Here is an 18,724-nt window from a genome sequence, read left to right as displayed (position 1 = left end):
GCTGCAGCTGCAAAGATTCCTGCTGTCTGTAAGCTCTGCTTTCAGCAGCGATCAGCTGCACCCAAGAACTCATGAGTAAAACCAATCCCAGCAGGGCTTGCATTTGGTGCCATATTTAAAAAGCACCTACACTGGCTCTATTTGCTGAGGAGCAATTGGGAGCACTACCACTCTATCAGAGAGTTCCCCATCCCTCTAGAGCGGATTTTTATGGGGCTGCAGAGAGGAAGAGGAGGAATCTCCTTTAATCCATTAGCGCATGAGTGGAATTTCACTCATGGGAAATAAGGTATCTAGCCCATAAAGTTATTAATACATATTTGCTTAACTTCCATAAGTGAGGAAAACAGTAGTTCAGTTTGGACTGCAGAAACCATTTTAAAACTATTCTGATACGTAATGCCAGTATAGGCACAATGTTAACTTGCATTAGGTAAATGTCATTAATGTCAGGTCTCTATATTTTGGTGTGGTGTGGGACTTGAAAAGAAGGATTGATTTATAAAACCTAAGTCACTGTATTCATTGTAATTGAAAAGCTGACATAAGTCACCAAAATAACACACTGAAAGCAAGTTTTGTTCTGTCTTAAGTCTTTAATTTAGAAAGCTAACATAGCATTTGGCAGCTGGCAACAGCTTACCTCATGCACTTAATTTAACAACAGGAAGCAGCTTTTTAACTCTTGCATAACTTTTTTATCCTAGTTCTTCCTATCACCCAATGGATACCAGAAAAAGTATTCTGCAAAGCTAGCAGAGTGTAAATATATTGCTTTTAGACTTTTAAAACTTAATTGTCCCCTTGTTTGCAACAGGCTGCAAAACATCATAAAGCCTACTCTTAGTGGTTAAAAAGCAGATAGATCTGAAGGAAGGAGAAGAAGAGCTCATTGTATGAAATTAATGACTGGGTTAGGTAGTTTCCTTGTGTTGCCTGTGTATAGGACAGATTGTATATTTCTAGCACAAGTATCACAAATTCTCAGAGAAACATCTTCCACTGCATATTTCATAATCTAGTCTTCTAATTTATTTATGCATTTTTCTTAAGCCTAACACACACTTCTGTTTTTTAGCTGTCTGCAAGTTATGCCTCTGCTGCTTCAGTTTTGCATGTAAATATTTGTGTAAAATAGTTCGTACCTGAAAAATTCAAAAAGCTCAAAGAAGCTTAATTCATGACATTTCATTACTGACGTATGTGGAATTATGGCAGGCAGCAAAAAAATAATAATTAAACATCTTTGATACTGTCAACTAAGAACCTGAAAATTACTTTGGTTTGTGATGTTTTAATACAACGCAGCCTTGAAAATCTACAAGTTACTAGGTCACCTTGCGGTTTAAAACAAATTTACAAAAACTACATGGCCATCTGGACACAATGCTTAACTTTCCACAGCAACCAAGCAAGTGGCTGTTTATATGTCTACTGTGACACTTGTTAATGAGATGGATAAGAATCTCAGAATGGAGACAATTAGGCTTCATTCCTGCACATACTTAAGTTATAAAAAACCCCAAACCATTATTTATTCATTTTTATGCAAACTTAAGACTTTGACCCAAAGAATCCTTTTAAAAAATCCTTAATTGCTTAAACACAGTAGTGTGAAATTGTACTTCAACTTTCTGATAAAGTGTTCTGGCAAGCTGAAAATGGTGATGTGGGACAAGCTGACTGTTCTTTTGCAGACTATTACCGGTAAGGCTTAAAAGCACTGAGCTTTGGTCATTGAGCTTCAAACTTATAGCTTCCCTTTCGGTCTGTACTGCCCAAGTCTGTCTTCTCTGCTGTCAAATGTTACATGAAATGATGTGTATTTTCTGTTTCATTTTTCAAGGAACTATAAATTGCTGTATTCAGTGCTACATTCATAATGCTTGCATTGGTTTGTATCATTGCATAGAAATAGACAATTTGCAGGCAAGGAAGTGGCACTCTAGATCAGTGTTTTTCAACCACTGTTCCGCGGCACACTAGTGGGAAAAATTGAAAAATTACTTTATATATAGTCAATATAGGCACAGAGTTAATTTTTTTAACATTTTCTAATGGTGGTGTGCCTCGTGATTTTTTTCATGAAACAAGTGTGCCTTTGCCCAAAAAAGGTTGAAAAACACTGCTCTAGATGGTTCAGTGATGTCTCCTAGGCCTAGTCAGAATATTCTCTAAACAAGAACAAGAATACTGTATATCAGTTGTGTGTTTTCATTAGGGAGCTGATTTTTCATTGTCTGAAAATAGTTTTGCCAAGAGATTATTGATAGGTCACGAAGCTTAATTTGGAGGTAGGCCTCTTTTTTCCTCTTAAGGCAACTAGCAAATAGATAAAATCATGCAACCCCCCCCCCCCGAGTTTTTGTGATAGTGACACAGCCCTTATAGTTTCACTGAAATTTGGTGAGTAATCATCTTCTTAGGGTTAAATAAAACCCATCTCCCTTCAACACAGAAATTCAGAAGTCTTTTCTCCAGAATGCTATATTGTGCTATATGTAGCTTAGAAGTAGCAGATCTTGGAGCAGTTAAGGAGAAATAGCAGTAAAGAACAGTGGTGACCTCATGGCTATTTTTGTATTCAAGTGTGCTTGTTCCAGAAAAGACAAGCCATGGGAAATGTATGTATCCATGACCTTCGTTTGTTCCTAAATGGAAACAGGCCTCTAATATTGGATTGAAGCAACATACTTAAAAGCAACATTTTGAAAACTTAAAAAATTCTTGAATCCAAGGTTCAAAGGTACGAATGTAATTGATTATAGCATTGTTTTTGTCTCTGACCAGGTTGCTGAATAAGCAACATTCTTGGGACTTAATATTGCCAAAGTACTTTCAAATGCTGCAGAACACACAATGTCTTCAGGTATTTGTTCCAGGAATGCAGTCTGAGAGTCTGTCAAGTGTGTTGCTTACTCCTGCAACATGGTGACATGTAGAAATGAAATCATGTGTTTTCAAACATTTATCAATCAAGGAACAACCATGTGAAAGTTTCAATTCATACAAATTTTCCATTTTTGAAGTTAATGAATCAAAAATGAAAGTTTTTGGAAACTACAGATCTTCCAAACAAATAGAGGTTGTTAAATAGAATAAAGGATAAAATACAAAGAGCCAGTGGTGTCATGGTCAGGCCAGTATATAAAACCAGGACATGGAGGACCAGGGTTCAAATTCTGCCTTAGCCTTGAAGCTCACTATGTGACATTGGGCCAGTCACTCTCTCAGCCTAACCACCTCACAGGATTGTTGGGAGCATAAAATGGAGAAGAGGCAGAAACATGTACCCCACCTTGAGGTGCTTGGAGGCAAGGTGGTGTGTAAATAGAATCATAAATTTAAAATAAATGAAAGAAAGAGAAAATTGTAGAGTTGAAAGGGACCCCAAGAGCCATCCAGTCCAACCTCCTGCAGTGCAGGAATCTCAATTAAAGCATAATAGAATCAAAGAATTGTAGAGTTGGAAAGGACAGTTCAATGTGTTTTTAATCCATAGGTGTTGGACTCCATAGTGTTCTAATCCCAAGTTCTTGGGGGAAATGCATTGTCTAGATATGGCCCAATTTGATAAAATAATAGCATTGCAAAAAGTGTTCTAATTTTCCTTTTCCAAAAAGATTCCTGTCTTGAGTTTCTTTGCAATCTCTGTATCAGCAGAATTCAGCAGCTCCTTGGATGGACCATAATTTACCTCCCACTGCTTAAGACTGGCTGCATATTTCTAGAAGGAGCATAAAAACTAAAAACAGTTTCAGGCTAAGTAATAGCTCTGGATGATGTCTTCCTAGAGCAGATTAACAAACATTCATAAAAGAGATATAATAGTCACTTCATTTTTCTAGAAGGTGGGAAAAGAAACAAGTGGGTTGACTATCTTGGACTTCATTCTCACCAACAGGGAAGAACTGGTCAGTAAAGTGGAAGTAGTGGAACCTTGGGAGGAAGTGACCATTTCCTTTTGGGATTCATTATACAGAGGAAAGGGAAAGCTGAGTGTAGTTTGACATGCACTTTGGACTTCTAAAATTTTGATTTCTAAAAGCGTAATGAACTCTATTGGGCAAGATCCCATGGTCAGAAATACTCAAAGAAAGGGTCACGATAGATGGAGTTTCTTAAAGGTAAAGATGTTTGAAGGCACAACCACAAACAATTCCAAAAGCAAGAATAGTAGGTGGTATCTAAAGAAACGAGTGTGGCGGCATAAAGAACTTTCAGATGAGCTGAGATTTAAAGGGGACATGTTTAAGAAGTGGAAGAAGGGCAGGTTGCAAAGGAAGAGTATAAATAAGTAGTCAGTGAGAAGGTCAGGCAGGCTAAAGCTCAGAAACAAGCACAGAATTACAAGACAGGTTAAAAATAATAAGAAGGGCTTTATGGCTATGTTTGAAGCAATAGAAAGAACAAGGAAGTAGGCCCTAGTAGGTCCTCTGTGTGGAGAATACAGAGAAATGCTATTGGATGACAGAGAGAAAGCAGAACTTTTCAACACCTACTTTGTCTTCACCCAAAAGGAAATCAGTGCCCAACGTGGTAATAACATCTTAGTCTTTCACCAAAAAAATCTGAAAGACTTCATGGCTTCAAAATGTCCTTAATTTTACATTACTGGCACTGTACAGATGTATCAGTGGGTTCTTCCAATCGATTTTTACACTTGACCCTGCATTCTGGGCTTGGAGTATATCTAGTGTGCAACTGACTCCACTTGTCAACAGGCTAAGCACTGCATTTGTATTTACTTTTACAAATCACCATAAAATCATAACCATGAGCTGTGAGAACCTGGCACTTGAAATTTATTTTTTCTTTCTCAGTATATCTTACTAAATATTTCTAAATTATCCTGTGTAGTTCAACAATGTCATATAGGTCTGATACCAGTATGACTGCATCAGATTTTGCCTTTGTTGCAATCTTAACCCCATGTATTTGAGAGTAAGCCCTGTTGAATTCAATAGGACTTAATTCTGAGTAGGCATGATTAGGATTACACTACTTGTGGATAGGGCAGTAGTAAATGTGCACAATGGTTCTTTGACTTCAGTGCCTATGAATCCATATGACAGTTCATTGAACTAAGTACACTAGATGACTCAGAAGGATCTGGCTTAGTATTGCCATGAATGGAAGCTTCCCAAGCTGCTCCATCTCTGCATTTAGGTTTTTGCTTGAGTCTCGTTCTTGTAATTCTGCAGGGCAAAGATTTTTCAGAAAGCATACTTCAGTTGTGAGTAAATCCAGTATTAATCTCTAATTATGTTATCATAAGTAAGGAAAGTTCAGTTTGCCCCTAAACTGTTTAGGATTTTCAGAGGCAGAAAGATCCAAGACCACAGGAACGGATCACTTTCTTCTTGCTTTAAGCTTGCTGTCTGAATCTCTCATATTAGACAGTTTGGTAGCTATGTGTATATTATTTCCTGTTGGTCGACTGGGCTGCAGAGAGAGCTGCGTCATGGCACTCTTGGGATGACTATTAGAAACTGCTAGGATTTCAGGAAATGTCTTCACTGTAACCCTTCCATGGAAATTAGTTTCTGATTCATGTTCTGCAGGGTTACCTTCCACTCTTCCATTCCACTCCTGAGGCTGCCAGGCTAATTGTTTTGTTCTTCTAAAAAGAATCTTATGAAACTGTGAAGACACAGGCAATGCAATACAATGAGATATAGAGACGAGTTTGCTTGTTAAGGATTACTGCAGTTTCTAAGAAAATAAGTATTTTTTACTTACTTAATAATTGTTTTATGTAATCAAAAATACAATTATATTAATTCTTCTTTATTATACAAAAGTATTGGACACTGACCCATAGAACAGTTGTATTAACATTTAAGAAAAAAGAAAAAAGAAATTCTTAATAAAAATGTTAGATGTTGTGAAGCTGTAACTGAAACCATAGCAACTTAAAGGGGAGGCCACTCTTAATCTTGGGTGGGGGAAATGCACTGTAGTTGGCTCTTGATAGATGTGGAGTAAGGGAATAAGTTACCAGTGTTAGTTGGGTGTGGGGAGGTACACATCCATTTTATATATCTACAACTGGAGTCTCAAGCTTAAGACCCGGGAGTTTTTAAGTTCTTTTGGGCTCCAAAAACAGCCTGCAGTATCCCAAAAACTCTACACAAATTACTGAACTATCTTCACAGTTAGAAATTACAGTCTAGAAATTGTCACAGTATGACAAAAGGGGTGAATTAGGAGTGGTTGCTAATGCACACCTCAGCATCAGAGTTGTCCATGACTACTTTAAAATTAGCATTGTTGGTATGAAAAGCATAGGACATGGGTAGGCAAACTAAGGCCCGGGGGCCAGATCCAACTCAATCACCTTCTAAATCCGGCCTGCGGACGGTCCGGGAATCAGCGTGTTTTTACATGAGTAGAATGTGACCTTTTATTTAAAAATGCATCTCTGGGTTATTTGTGGGACATAGGAATTTGTCCAAAATAATGTCTGGCCCCCCACAAGGTCTGAGGGACAGTGGACCAGCCCCCTGCTGAAGAAGTTTGCTGACCCCTGGTATAGGAGGGTGGGATGCAGTGCAGGTGAGCAGAAAACTCTGGAATCAGCAGTCTGTCAGCTTTTCCAGCCAAGAGGGAATAATAGCCTGCAGCATCCCTACCACACTGCCATAGAAAAACCATAATTTCTGCTGGGTTTTTAATCATCAATGTGTTTCTCTTTGCAGCAATGGCAGCCATTCGGAAAAAGCTGGTTATAGTGGGTGATGGTGCCTGCGGCAAGACCTGTCTGCTCATTGTATTTAGTAAAGACCAGTTTCCTGAAGTATATGTTCCCACGGTATTTGAAAACTATGTAGCAGATATTGAAGTGGATGGAAAACAGGTGAGTCTGCACTTCTGCCACTAGCACTTCACCTACATCTGTTCTACAGAGTACAGTATACAGTTAGCAGAAATGAAACTATAGTTAGATCAATATCATGGATTGAATCCTGAGTGTCATGTCTGCAAATGAAAATGCTTCTTCCATCTAGGACAACTGAGGTTTCTGCTGAGGAAAGGGGTTGAGATTTTCGGTTAACTTTTCATGCACCCCACACTACCTTCTACAGAGAGGTCCCAAACATCCAGAGCAGCTGTTGGAGAAAGGAGAAATCTGCAAAAAAAAATCACTCCCTTTTCCACCATGGAAACGATCCCATTAGCAAAATTCTGCTCACATGAAATCTGAATCCACCCCAAGGAAACTTGATGAATCTATGGACATGTGTTTACATTTGGGGGATAGCCTCCTGGTTCTCTAAAGAGTTCATATATGGTTGCTGCTCTGTGTAAATAGCACTCTCACTAAATAGAAGGTTGCTCCCCTCTCAAATCATTTGAATGAAATTGAAGGGTATTTATTCCGTTCTCAGTTACATGCTGCTAAAGTTAATGAAAGGATATCTTAGAAACAGCTTAAAATGTTGCACATTCAGTGGGTTAGTATTGGAACAAACTGTTTTGCCAATTAAAATTTTGTGGGGATGCCTCTTTTGCGCAGAGTGCAGCACATAGCAGCATTTTTTTTACAGAATTGTGTAGAAGTAATGAAAAGCAGAACTGAATCTGTTTTAGTCTTGATCGTCAGACTTTATTTGAAACCAAGCTAAATTTTGTAAGTTTCTTTATTTTTAAAATTTAATGTATTTATAAACCACTTAAGACAGTCCCTAAGCTATTTACAGAATAATAAATACAACGTATAGCAATGAAACTGAGAGGCTACAATATATAATGCAGTACAATATTAAACATAAATACAATATTGTGCAATAAAATCCTAAAAAGCTAAAGTATAGCAGGTCACTTTGAAGCACCTTTAGAGTCCGAGATCCCTTCTTCAGCCTCCCACTAGCCAAGGCACATCCTGACTCTCGAAGTGCTACAATCATACCCAAATTCTGCCTTACAGATACACAAATCATACAATGCCTACTACTAATTCAATATCACCCTCCCCATTCTACTCCCACACGTTACATTGCTTCACCAAAACAGCTGGAAGGCTGGAAGAAAAACAGTATGTATGTGTGCCATTTATATGTGGATTTTAAATACTGTACAGGATATTCCTTTTAAACTACAGAAGAATTTATTATCCTACTGCACAGCAGTATTAACAATTTCTACATAAAGAGGAAAACTGGTTATATGAATACAACCTTGGTCTCTCTTTTCTTTACCCCAGAGAAATCCTGCCAAGTTTTCCTTTCCTTCCACCGTGCCCTGTATTTAAGTTTGTCACTCCAGTGGCAGTTTTGTGAGAATGACATTTGCACAGAATTGTTTTAAGTCTTGGTGCTCCTTCTCACTTGTTTGTACATGAGTGTAGATGCCCAAGTACAAAAGGTGCATGCCTCGTGTCAGCTTGGAATGGCTTCTTTGTGAGTTAAATTGCAACTGTGCCCTACAATGTAAACAAATTTTAGGGACCTTTATCCATTTTGGTCCCTGCTCTTTAAAGATTTTCAGCAAAAAATATTTGATTTAAAGATGTGTTTATTATGAACTGAAGCAGGGAACATATGTACTGGGGGTATTAAAATGTAAAATGAGAAGTGGCCTTCAATTTGGTCTTGTGTATAATACTTTGAATAATTTGCAAATTGATCCAAACCCCCGAATGTTCAATCATAGGCGTCTGGAAAATGTACTCAATTATATCGAAAAACTATAATACAGCATAAGACAAAATGACCGTTTAAAACTGTAACCCAATGATCAGCATCCTTAATTAACCTCCTGAAGCCAGAATGAATTTAGGCTGACTGAAAATATCAGAGATTGGCTTGTCTGTTATCACTCAGCACTGAGTTCCATAATTTTGGAGGGCGGGGGTCAGAAAAAAGGCCCAGCTCTGTGTGCCTACTTGCAATTCCTTTTTATGTTCATGTTCATAAAAATACAATTGATACTGATTCTCCCCCATTTCCTTTAATGTAAGGTGCTTCAAGCAAACATCTATTATCATATTTGGTAGTAATCGAAACCTGCAATCGGCAATGCAGTTTTATAAAATCTAGCTAACAGTGAAACTCCTGAGCGATACAGCTAAACACTCAAATTCATTTTTTCTAACTAGTGGAGGCCGAACAAATAGGTGGATATTCTTTTTTCAAAGAGAAGCTCTGGAAATCTGTTCAGTGCCCATATAGAGAAGGCCTTTGCTCCTTGCACAGCTGTTCTCACCACTGTTGAAAGTAGCATATGGAACAGTATATTATTTCTTTTTTAATGAGAGAGTGCTTAAATGGAAACAAAATATAAAAAATTCCTTCCAGTAGCACCTTAGAGACCAACTATGTTTGTTCTTGGTATGAGCTTCCATGTGCATGCACACTTCTTCAGATACACTTCAGGTATCTGAAGAAGTGTGCATGCACACGAAAGCTCATACCAAGAACAAACTTAGTTGGTCTCTAAGGTGCTACTGGAAGGAATTTTTTTTATTTTGTTTTGACTACGGCAGACCAACATGGCTACCTACCTGTGCTTAAATGGTGAGGGACATGCTCTGAAATCTCAGGACAAGAGCTTTTAACACCATCCTGAAAAGCCTTATCTATTAAGGTGTCTTCTATTATTGACTGAATGCCCTTATTCTTCCTGTAGGTGGAGCTGGCCTTATGGGATACAGCAGGACAAGAAGACTACGATCGACTTAGGCCTCTTTCATACCCTGACACCGATGTTATACTTATGTGTTTTTCAATTGATAGTCCTGATAGTTTAGGTAAGTAGTTAAAACTAAATTCATGTCATGTCCTCTGAATTACTGCATTGCTAGCAGGATGTCTATACAGTGGTACCTCGGGTTAAGAACTTAATTCGTTCTGGAGGTCCGTTCTTAACCTGAGGTACCACTTTAGCTAATGGGGCCTGCCGCGCTGCTGTCACGCGATTTCTGTTCTCATCCTGAAACAAAGTTCTTAACCTAAGGTCCTATTTATGGGTTAGTGAAGTCTGTAACCCGAGGTGCCACTGCACTATATAGAAGCTAAAACTTGTGTTTTCAGTGAAATATTAGTTCTTGGGGGGGGGGGGGAATCTCATTTCTTAATTATAGCTGTGAACAAAGTGTATAAAAAGATTGCTATTATGAAGATAGGCAAGTTTTATGTAGGAAAGGAGGGTAATATCAAGGACAAAACAGTTGGAGAATTCCACGTTTCTGTGTCTAAAACTGAACTGAGAGAAGCATTAACTTCCCTGATGTGATGAAGTTTGATCTTTATCACATTTTATTCTACAAGAGGCAAGTTTGTTTCTCTTTAAATGCTATTGAATTTCAATGCAGATATGCGTGGGAATAGTTTGTTAACCAAGGGTAGCTGTAACTTTAATGGGGGGGGGGTCTGTTTTACTTAGCTGAATATATTTTTGAGGGCAGTATTTCTTCCATAAATCCAGTTTTAACTACTCTAAACTAGCTCCAAAATGTACTGTTCAGTGATTAATGGGAATTCATCATTGGCTCAGTAAAAAGAAAAATGTAAGACTGTTCTTCTACAAATCTTGCCAAGTAACTTAAATCAGGGAATGGTAGCAGGCTGAGATTCGTAATGTTCCTTTCTGCCTCGTTTACTAGCTGAAACAGACTAGTGGCAAATAAATGGTGACAGAAGGTGGGGAAACTGTTATGGATTCGGTCTTAGCCAAATTAGAGAATGTTGGAGGGGAAAATATATTCCATTAGGATAAGCTACTTGAGAGCTGCCAAAATGGAAACTGGAATCCATTGGAACTGGTGCAAGGATCACACCTAGAAAGGTGGGAGTATCCTGACTGCTCTCACTAACTGCTAACAGCTGGGGAAATCCCAAATGGCCTGTTGTTTGGGATCCTTAAACACTGGTGTCTAGCATTTTGGGAGACCAGCCAGTAAGGCTGGTAAGGGATATGGGAAAATGAGCTCCCATGGAAATTTGCTGTACATGTGTTACCTTAATCTTGACTGAAGATTGATTTTCTGATGTGATTTTTTTTTTATTTCAGAAAACATTCCAGAGAAGTGGACTCCAGAGGTGAAACACTTCTGCCCCAACGTACCAATCATCCTGGTAGGAAATAAGAAGGATTTGAGGAATGATGAACACACAAGGCGGGAACTGGCCAAGATGAAGCAGGCAAGTCTTTTTTTCTGTTTCCATGCAATGTCTGTTCCTCTTGTATGTGCTACTGGGTGCTTGGGCTGAGGCTGAAAATCTTTATTTTATTAATACAGCAGCTGACTTAGAAAGTACTTGCATTTTCAAGTATGTATATCCTAAAAGATGCTTTGGAATCTGCCTGTTAAGTAGCTTGAATTCTTAAGAGTCACACTTACTGTAGGCTACTTCCTATACTGGTGCTTCTCAATTTTCTCCTCATGGAGCGGCTGCTCATTCCTCGCTGTGACTTGCTAGAAATTGATCCCATCATATGAAGGTGTTCTACAACTTTGGGGGACGGATTTTCTAATGTTGGTCACCAGGAGCAGATACCTCCTATCAAAAGAGAATGGATGATAGAGTTGGCAATCTGAGTGTTAAATTATATTTTTACCTCTTCATGTAGTGAGTTAATTTAGATTTGATCATATTTGTGTCCCCAGGCAGCTGGTGCCCACTAGACCTGGTGGGGCTGTTAGGAGGCCATGGGGCGTGGCCAATGAGTGGTCACAGAGGTACAGCCAAGTTGTTTCAGTTTTCTCCCTATCTTCCTCCCTTACAAAGTTGTAGATACTCAACCACTGCAGTTTTACAAACCACAAAATTTTACAAAAACCTGACTTAAAGAGAAAACTCTTCTAATTTGGTTCAAAAGAGGGCCATGCTGCCACAATTTCTATTGTGGGTTTATGCCAAAGAAACTGTAAATTGCTCAGAAGTAAGTCCCACTGAATTCCATGGCAATTGCTGCCTGATAAGTATGTACAGGGATTGCAGCCTGAATTAACTAATTTCAAAGGTACCACACAGGACTGTCAACAAGGGACACTATAAATTTCCAGAACTGTGGGGAAATATTCCTTTCCCCTAGTTTATTCACTTTTACACATTTTTTTCCAGAGTGTGGAAGAAGGTGGAAGGATATTAAGACAACTAGAACCTGAGAGACAAGGGTTAAAATCAGCCATGAAACTCACTGTGTCACCATGGGTCAATCCCTCAACCTTAGCTACCTTACAGGGTTGCTGTGAGGATGACATGAGGGGGAATAGACTCATGAATGCCACCTTGAGCTCCTTGGAGGAAAGGTGTAATGGCTATACCAGGGGTCCCCAAACTAAGGCCTGCAGGCCAGATACGGCCCGAGTGAGCCCCGAGTGAGCCCCGCCGCCTGCTCTTACTGGCATGGCGTGTCTGCCCATCTCCGGAGCAACGCCAGAAATAGCTTGTGCGCATGCGCAAGCGTCATTTCCGGCGCAATTCCAGGTCTGCAGAGGCCCGTGCACATGCACACAAGCTATTTCCAGTGCCGCGCCAACCCGGACGTGCGCCAAAAAAGGAGTGCACACGCATACGGCACCAGAGGAACCGGCCCGAGCCTGGGTAAGTTTGCCAACCCCTGGGCTATACTGATGTATGAATAAATAAACAAAATTAAAAGTCTCTCTCTTGCCTGCCAACAATTTTGAATTGTTGGGAGGAGACCAGGTTTGAAATTTCAAAAAAAGAAGCCTAACCTAAAAATGAAAGTGAAAAGAACATGTGACACGATCAGGATCTTCAGGCCTGCAAACATTAGACTTTACATGTAGGTCCCCAGCAAATGCAGTGTGTGGCTGTCTGCTAGGACAAGCTTTCCTTAGGTGGATGTGCAGACAAGGATTCTGTATTTGGTATACTGAGCTCTTATCTGAACCATCTCCTCCACCATCCTCCTTTTTGTAATAGAATTTTAAGTTTGCCAAAGTGTTTGAGTATTTTTATCTTCACATCAACCCTTTAAAGTAGATAATAGTGTAAGTTTAGCAAAGCAACTGAAAGAGCAGTACTAGCAGCACTTTAGTGACTGACAAATTTATTACAGTATAAGCTTTTGGGAGCTAAAGCCCTCTTCGTGTCTGCAGCACACGCAGGCACCCCCCCCCTCCCCTTGAGGACACACGATTAGAAATTTAGTTCTTTATTGTCAAAGCACTCCTAAGGTGCAAGAATCACCTGCACTGCTCCTGCTAAATAGGTAGCTAGGCATCTCCTCCTTCACATCTGTGCTCCGATCCAGACAACAGTGCAGCCACACCTCCATCAGCACATTTAAGCTCCGTTAAATGAATTTTGTCCCTGCTAGCAAACCTTCAAAGATTCGTCTCTAGTAATTGCATCTTGCTAGGATACAGTACAGAAGAGTCTGCCTGGCTTTCCTGAGTTGGAAATAGCGACATTCTGTTATGCCTTTGGACAACTAAACAAAAGTATAATAAAACTATATAATTGCAAATAGTTTACAGTATTTTTATTTTTATTTTTCATGGGGTGGGAACATCTCCTGGTCTGTCTCCCTACCCAGCTGGCCAAATCTAACTGTTCAGTGGCATATACTGGTCCATCGCCAGAATTCCATAGTGCAGTTCTAGATTTCCTTAGCTGGGCAAGCAATGTGCTGTGGTAAGAAAACTGCCACAGGTACAAAGGGATATTTCATAGGTTGCTGCAGTAATATGATTGCTTCTAAAGCAAGATCATCACATGGAAAGTTCCATGTCAGCATCGTGCCTACCTGGGCTTGCTTTGTGGAGCAGCTTTAGGATCTAAAGTTTAGGTCATTGTCTCAGTATTTTTTTCAATACTCAGGAATATTCTAGATGTTGGACAAATGTTATTGACTACTTGATGCTAAAACATTATGCCCTTTTCTTTAGTAAAAATGCTTGCTCACTGTGAGGAAGCCTAGTGTTACAGGTGCATAGGGATTCACTGTTAGAAAGAGATATTTATCTGCCTCTTGGTAACATCCTGCAATATGAATAAATTAGGTTTCTTGACTGCTATGTAATAGTCCTTTTAAACTGTACGTCTATACCTGACATTTCTCTGAAAGCCCAACAAATTCTTAAGTTCATTTAAATCACTAAGATGTGTATTGCAACATGTCACTAACTTATAAAACAACTGTCACCTGAGCAGTAGCTGGGGCAGTAACTAGTCCCCTTTTTCTGCTACACATACTGAGGAATAATGCAGCAAATAAATGATCTCACGGTTTTTCTCTTTAAGGAAGAAGAGAACCACAGGGAATAGAACGTAGGTTTTAAGCTTCAAGTTTTTGATGGCTTACTTGCACTGACTGCTGCACTATGAAACCTACTGGTACTGTACCAAACCATTTTTATGTGTTCACTTCAATTTTAGAAGGCCTCACTTTGCTAGAAGAGCATTGCCAGAAGTTTATTCCCTTCATAATAGCAGCAGAGAATCGGGGGCTTGCACCTGAATTGGGAGGTTGAAAACCAAAATGGTCCGTCTTCCTTCCTTTTGAACTATGTTAATTGTTTTTGTGTTTGTACAGGAGCCAGTGAAACCTGAAGAGGGCAGGGATATGGCAAACCGCATTGGTGCTTTTGGATACATGGAATGCAGTGCAAAGACCAAAGACGGTGTGAGGGAAGTTTTTGAAATGGCCACTAGAGCTGCTTTACAAGCCCGACGTGGCAAGAAAAAATCCGGGTGCCTTCTCTTGTAAAGCACGGCCAGGGGAAGATGGCTGAAGCAGCGCCCTGCACTCGATAAATTTTTGAAGTGCTGTTTATTAATCTTAGTGTATGATTACCAGCCTTTTTCATTTATCTGTAATTTACTTAAGAGATTTAAAATTGAGTCTTGCTACCAGTATTTAGAAGCCAACCATGATTTTTTTATAACGGTCTGCATCAAATACATCTGTGCACACAAGGGTTAACTTCAACATTCCTTTAACACAATTTCTCTGCACTTGCAGGATATGCCAGGCACTAATTCAAGACAATTCTCTTAACTTCTTGCTTTTTTTAGAAATGGGGAGGGGAAAGCTGGTAACACTGAGAATTGGGCTGTAACTACTTCATAACTAACATGTTCTAGCCTATTCAGGCACAACAGACATGGCTGTGGATGGGGTCCTGAGTAACTTCAGTATTTTCACATTTTATTCCCCCCCCCCCCCAATTCTGTACTCAAAGGCTCTGAAGTGTAAAATGGTGGTTGGAAAATGTGATTATCCTGAAATGAACAATGTCCCATCCAGCTATGAAAAGTGACAGTTCTGTGGTTTCATGTTAGTTACCTTATAGTTACTGTGTAATTAGTGCCACTTAAATGTATGTTACCAAAAATAAATCTATATACCCCAGCCTAGATGTAGTATTTTTTGTATAATTGGATTTCCTAATACTGTTGCTTGTAACTTCTGTGTACGGTGTTCTGGGTTTTTTAATAGTGTACTTGCAAATAAAGTCAAATGGAGATTGATGCCCTTTCCCCATTTGTAATTGTTCAACCCATTTGTATGACTTAAACATGCCCAGAAAACTCATCTTAATACCTCCTTCAGGAGCAAGGGAAAAGCAGCTGTTTTACAGTCAAGGTAACTGAATGTTTCAGAAGCTTTAAGTTAACCCCTGCTGAATCCAGCTCCAAGCTGAAAATGCAATTTCTTGTTAATCTGCTGGCCAAATTCCCATCCTGTGAACATCTTGCTGTTCTGCAGCAAACTAAACTCTCTTCTGTATTTCCTGTTTCCAACAACTAATAAAATAAAGGCAGTTTTCTAAGCTCCCTGTATTCTGGTGTTTGTGTTCTTCGCTGTGTAGAAGCTTGCGTTCAGGGTGGAACAATGTGAATTTATAAAGAAAGCCAACACTCACCTTTTTGTCTATAATTGCCAGCAGCACTGTCTGTGGAATATAACAACCCTGCTTTAAAATATGAAGATGTGTAACTTGCTCCTGAATATCCAGCAGCTGTGCTCTTGGCTAGTGCTGGCAACTTGATACCAGTACTCCTAGCAAGCCGCCTAAGTAAGCAGGTATGAAGGTGGGGTAGAGTAGAGCAGTGCCTTTTCCTCAAGAAGGATCCATGCTTGCATTGCCAGGTTAAAACATGTCTACACAAGAGAAGATAACTGCACAGCAAAGTTTCTGGCAAATGGTCGTCTTAATGCGCACCATGCAGCAAATACTGTTACTCAACATCAGAGAGAAAAAAGTTGAGCACCCTAAAGGGGAAAATGTCAAAGTTCTTCAGCATTATTGCACAGGTTTGTATATTTAACTATACAAGTGCATGAGGTAACTAAGGAACTGTAATGCATATCTACTGTCAGATTATTTTCTGTATATGCTAGAAGCTTCAACATATGTAAATGCCAATGTGCTGCTAATTTGTGTTGGTGCATCTGTCTTCAGCTATATCCTGTGGTACACGGTCACAAATGATCACCCCAAACTTTCCTTCTCTGCTTCTGAGAGAATGTTTGGGGTTGCCAAAAGGAGCATCCTAGTTCTGCCTTTCTTCCTGCTGCACCATCTCACCAGTCCAGTGGCAAAAGCATGCAATGCTCTAATTTTGCCTGTCATAAAGTCTGCATGTTGCTTTTATTGGGTTGTCTGCTAAATACAGAATTAAAATACATTCTCAGTTATGTATGACCCATGTTGTTTTAGGTTTGCTTCTTGAACAGCAGCTCTGCCACACTTTGTCCCATGTGGCAGGACTTTTGAAACGGGGGGAAGCTTCAGAAGCAGTTTGACAGTGCAAGGGAATCTGCTGTTGACAGAGGAAAGTGTTTAAAAAGGCACACAAACCCAAATAGTCATGTGGGCAAGCCTAAAGAACCTCACAGGTGCTTGCAGAATCTTGCCTTTGCAACATGTAAAGTTAGTATGTTCAATGTGTGTATGAAATACACTTTATAATTTGTCAATCTCTTCCAGACATTACCTCAGCATATTGCTGTGCCTCAACAATGATACCAAGGTGATGTAAGAATAATTTGATACTTGTCGGTTTCAGTGAATGACACATTAACATTATCTCTAACCAAGATGGGGGTGCCTACAAAAGAGAAAAGGGCACAGGGATATTCCATCATTTGCATAGCACAGTAATTATTATTTCCATCTTCCATTTTGTGCATAGAAAATATTTTCAACTCTTAGTCATCCATTTTCATATTAACCATTTTTCAAAGCTGTATTTCAACTCAGTCCTCAGTTTTGTGTGATATTGGCACTCCCTTTCGGTGATAAATATTGTATACAACATTCAGTTTATGAAATACTGAATAGGCACTGTGTTTTTTATGTTCCCAGATTCCTAATACTTTCCAAAGAAGTGTGACTAGCCCAAGGTCACCCAGCAGCTGCATGTGGAGGAGCGGAGACACGAACCCGGTTCACCAGATTACGAGTCTACCACTCTTAACCACTACACCACACTGACTCTCATCTAGTCCACTCCCCTGCAATGCAGGAATCTTTTGCACAATGTGGGACTCAAACCCACGTCCCTACAATTAAGAGTCGGTTGGTCAGTCAGCCAGCATGGTCCCAAAGCACCTATTTAAACAACAAAAGAAAACGGGGCTAGTGGGAGGAAATGTTGTTGAGAATCTGTGTGACTGAGACTACAGACTCTGAATTGCAACCATGCTCAGAGCACACCTGGGGATGGGGGAGTGAAAGGTCCTCAGCTCCTGCTGTGTCAGTGAAAGTCATGAGAACTGAAAAGCATGTCAGGTAACGTCCCTGTCTAGAGTGGCTGATTAGGACTCCAAGCTTAGGCATACTTATTTACATAGACATGTATAAAATTATGTGTGGCATGGGGAGAGTGGATAGAGAAAAGTTATTCCCCAACCCTGATAACTCTAGAACTCATGGACATCCAATGAATGAAGCTGAATGTTAGAAGATTAAAGGGACCCCTGACCATTAAGGTCCAGTCGTGAATGACTGGGGTTGCGGCGCTCATCTTGCTTTACTGGCCGAGAGAGCCGGCGTACAGCTTCTGGGTCATGTGGCCAGCGTGACTTAAGCTGCTTCTGGCGAACCAGAGCAGTGCACGGAAATGCTGTTTACCTTCCTGTCAGAGTGGTACATCTACTTGCACTTGGATGTGATTTCAAACTGCTACGGTAGGTTGGCAGGAGCAGGGACTGAGCAATGGGAGCTCGCCTCATACCAAGAACAAACTTAGTTGGTCTTTAAGGTGCTACTGGAAGGAATTTTTTTATTTTTTATTTTGCTGACCTTCTGATTGGCAAACCCTAGGCTTTAAAGTATTTCTTCATGCAACACATAGTTAAAATGATGGGTCTTGCTCCCACAGAAGGCAGTGATGACCACCAACTGAGATAGCTTTAAAAGAGGATTGGATAAACTCATGGAGGAGAGGGCTGTTGATGGCTACTAGGCCTGGTGGCTATGCTCTGCCTCTATGGTTGGAGGCAGCAATGATTCCCAGTACCAGTTGCTGGAAACCATAGGAGAGGAGAGGGCTCTTGTGCTCAAAACCTGTTTGCAGGTTTCCCATGGACATCTGGTTGACCATTGTGAGAACAGAATGCTGGCCTAGATAGGCTTGATCCAGCAGGGTCTTCTTATGTTCTTACTTGGAAGTGAGCACCACTAAACTCAGTTGGACTCCCCTCCCTCCACCCCATAGTACTGGGGTGCACAAAACATCCTTGTTGCAGCTGCCACTGTCTTTGTTGCACAGCATCTATACAAGCCGTGTCTTAGTGC

The 18,724-nt window shown here is 40.0% G+C and overlaps 1 protein-coding gene across 1 annotated transcript in view; it reads left to right on the top strand.

The window, feature by feature from the left end:
* RHOA (ras homolog family member A) overlaps window positions 1-15,755 on the top strand; it is a 30,096-nt gene extending 14,341 nt beyond the window's left edge. Inside the window, exons 2-5 of the mRNA XM_033140566.1 lie at window positions 6,702-6,859; window positions 9,631-9,751; window positions 11,014-11,144; window positions 14,512-15,755. Coding sequence (XP_032996457.1) covers window positions 6,704-6,859; window positions 9,631-9,751; window positions 11,014-11,144; window positions 14,512-14,685 — 582 coding nt within the window. The 5' untranslated portion in view covers window positions 6,702-6,703 and the 3' untranslated portion in view covers window positions 14,686-15,755. The remainder of the gene's footprint in view (window positions 1-6,701; window positions 6,860-9,630; window positions 9,752-11,013; window positions 11,145-14,511) is intronic.
* The last annotated feature ends 2,969 nt before the right edge of the window (window positions 15,756-18,724 follow it).

The sequence above is a fragment of the Lacerta agilis genome, chromosome 2 (assembly GCF_009819535.1).
Source record: "Lacerta agilis isolate rLacAgi1 chromosome 2, rLacAgi1.pri, whole genome shotgun sequence".
Classification (NCBI taxonomy): domain Eukaryota; kingdom Metazoa; phylum Chordata; class Lepidosauria; order Squamata; family Lacertidae; genus Lacerta; species Lacerta agilis.
Note: the sequence above shows the minus strand (reverse complement) of the source record. Positions and strands in the feature narration are given on the sequence as shown.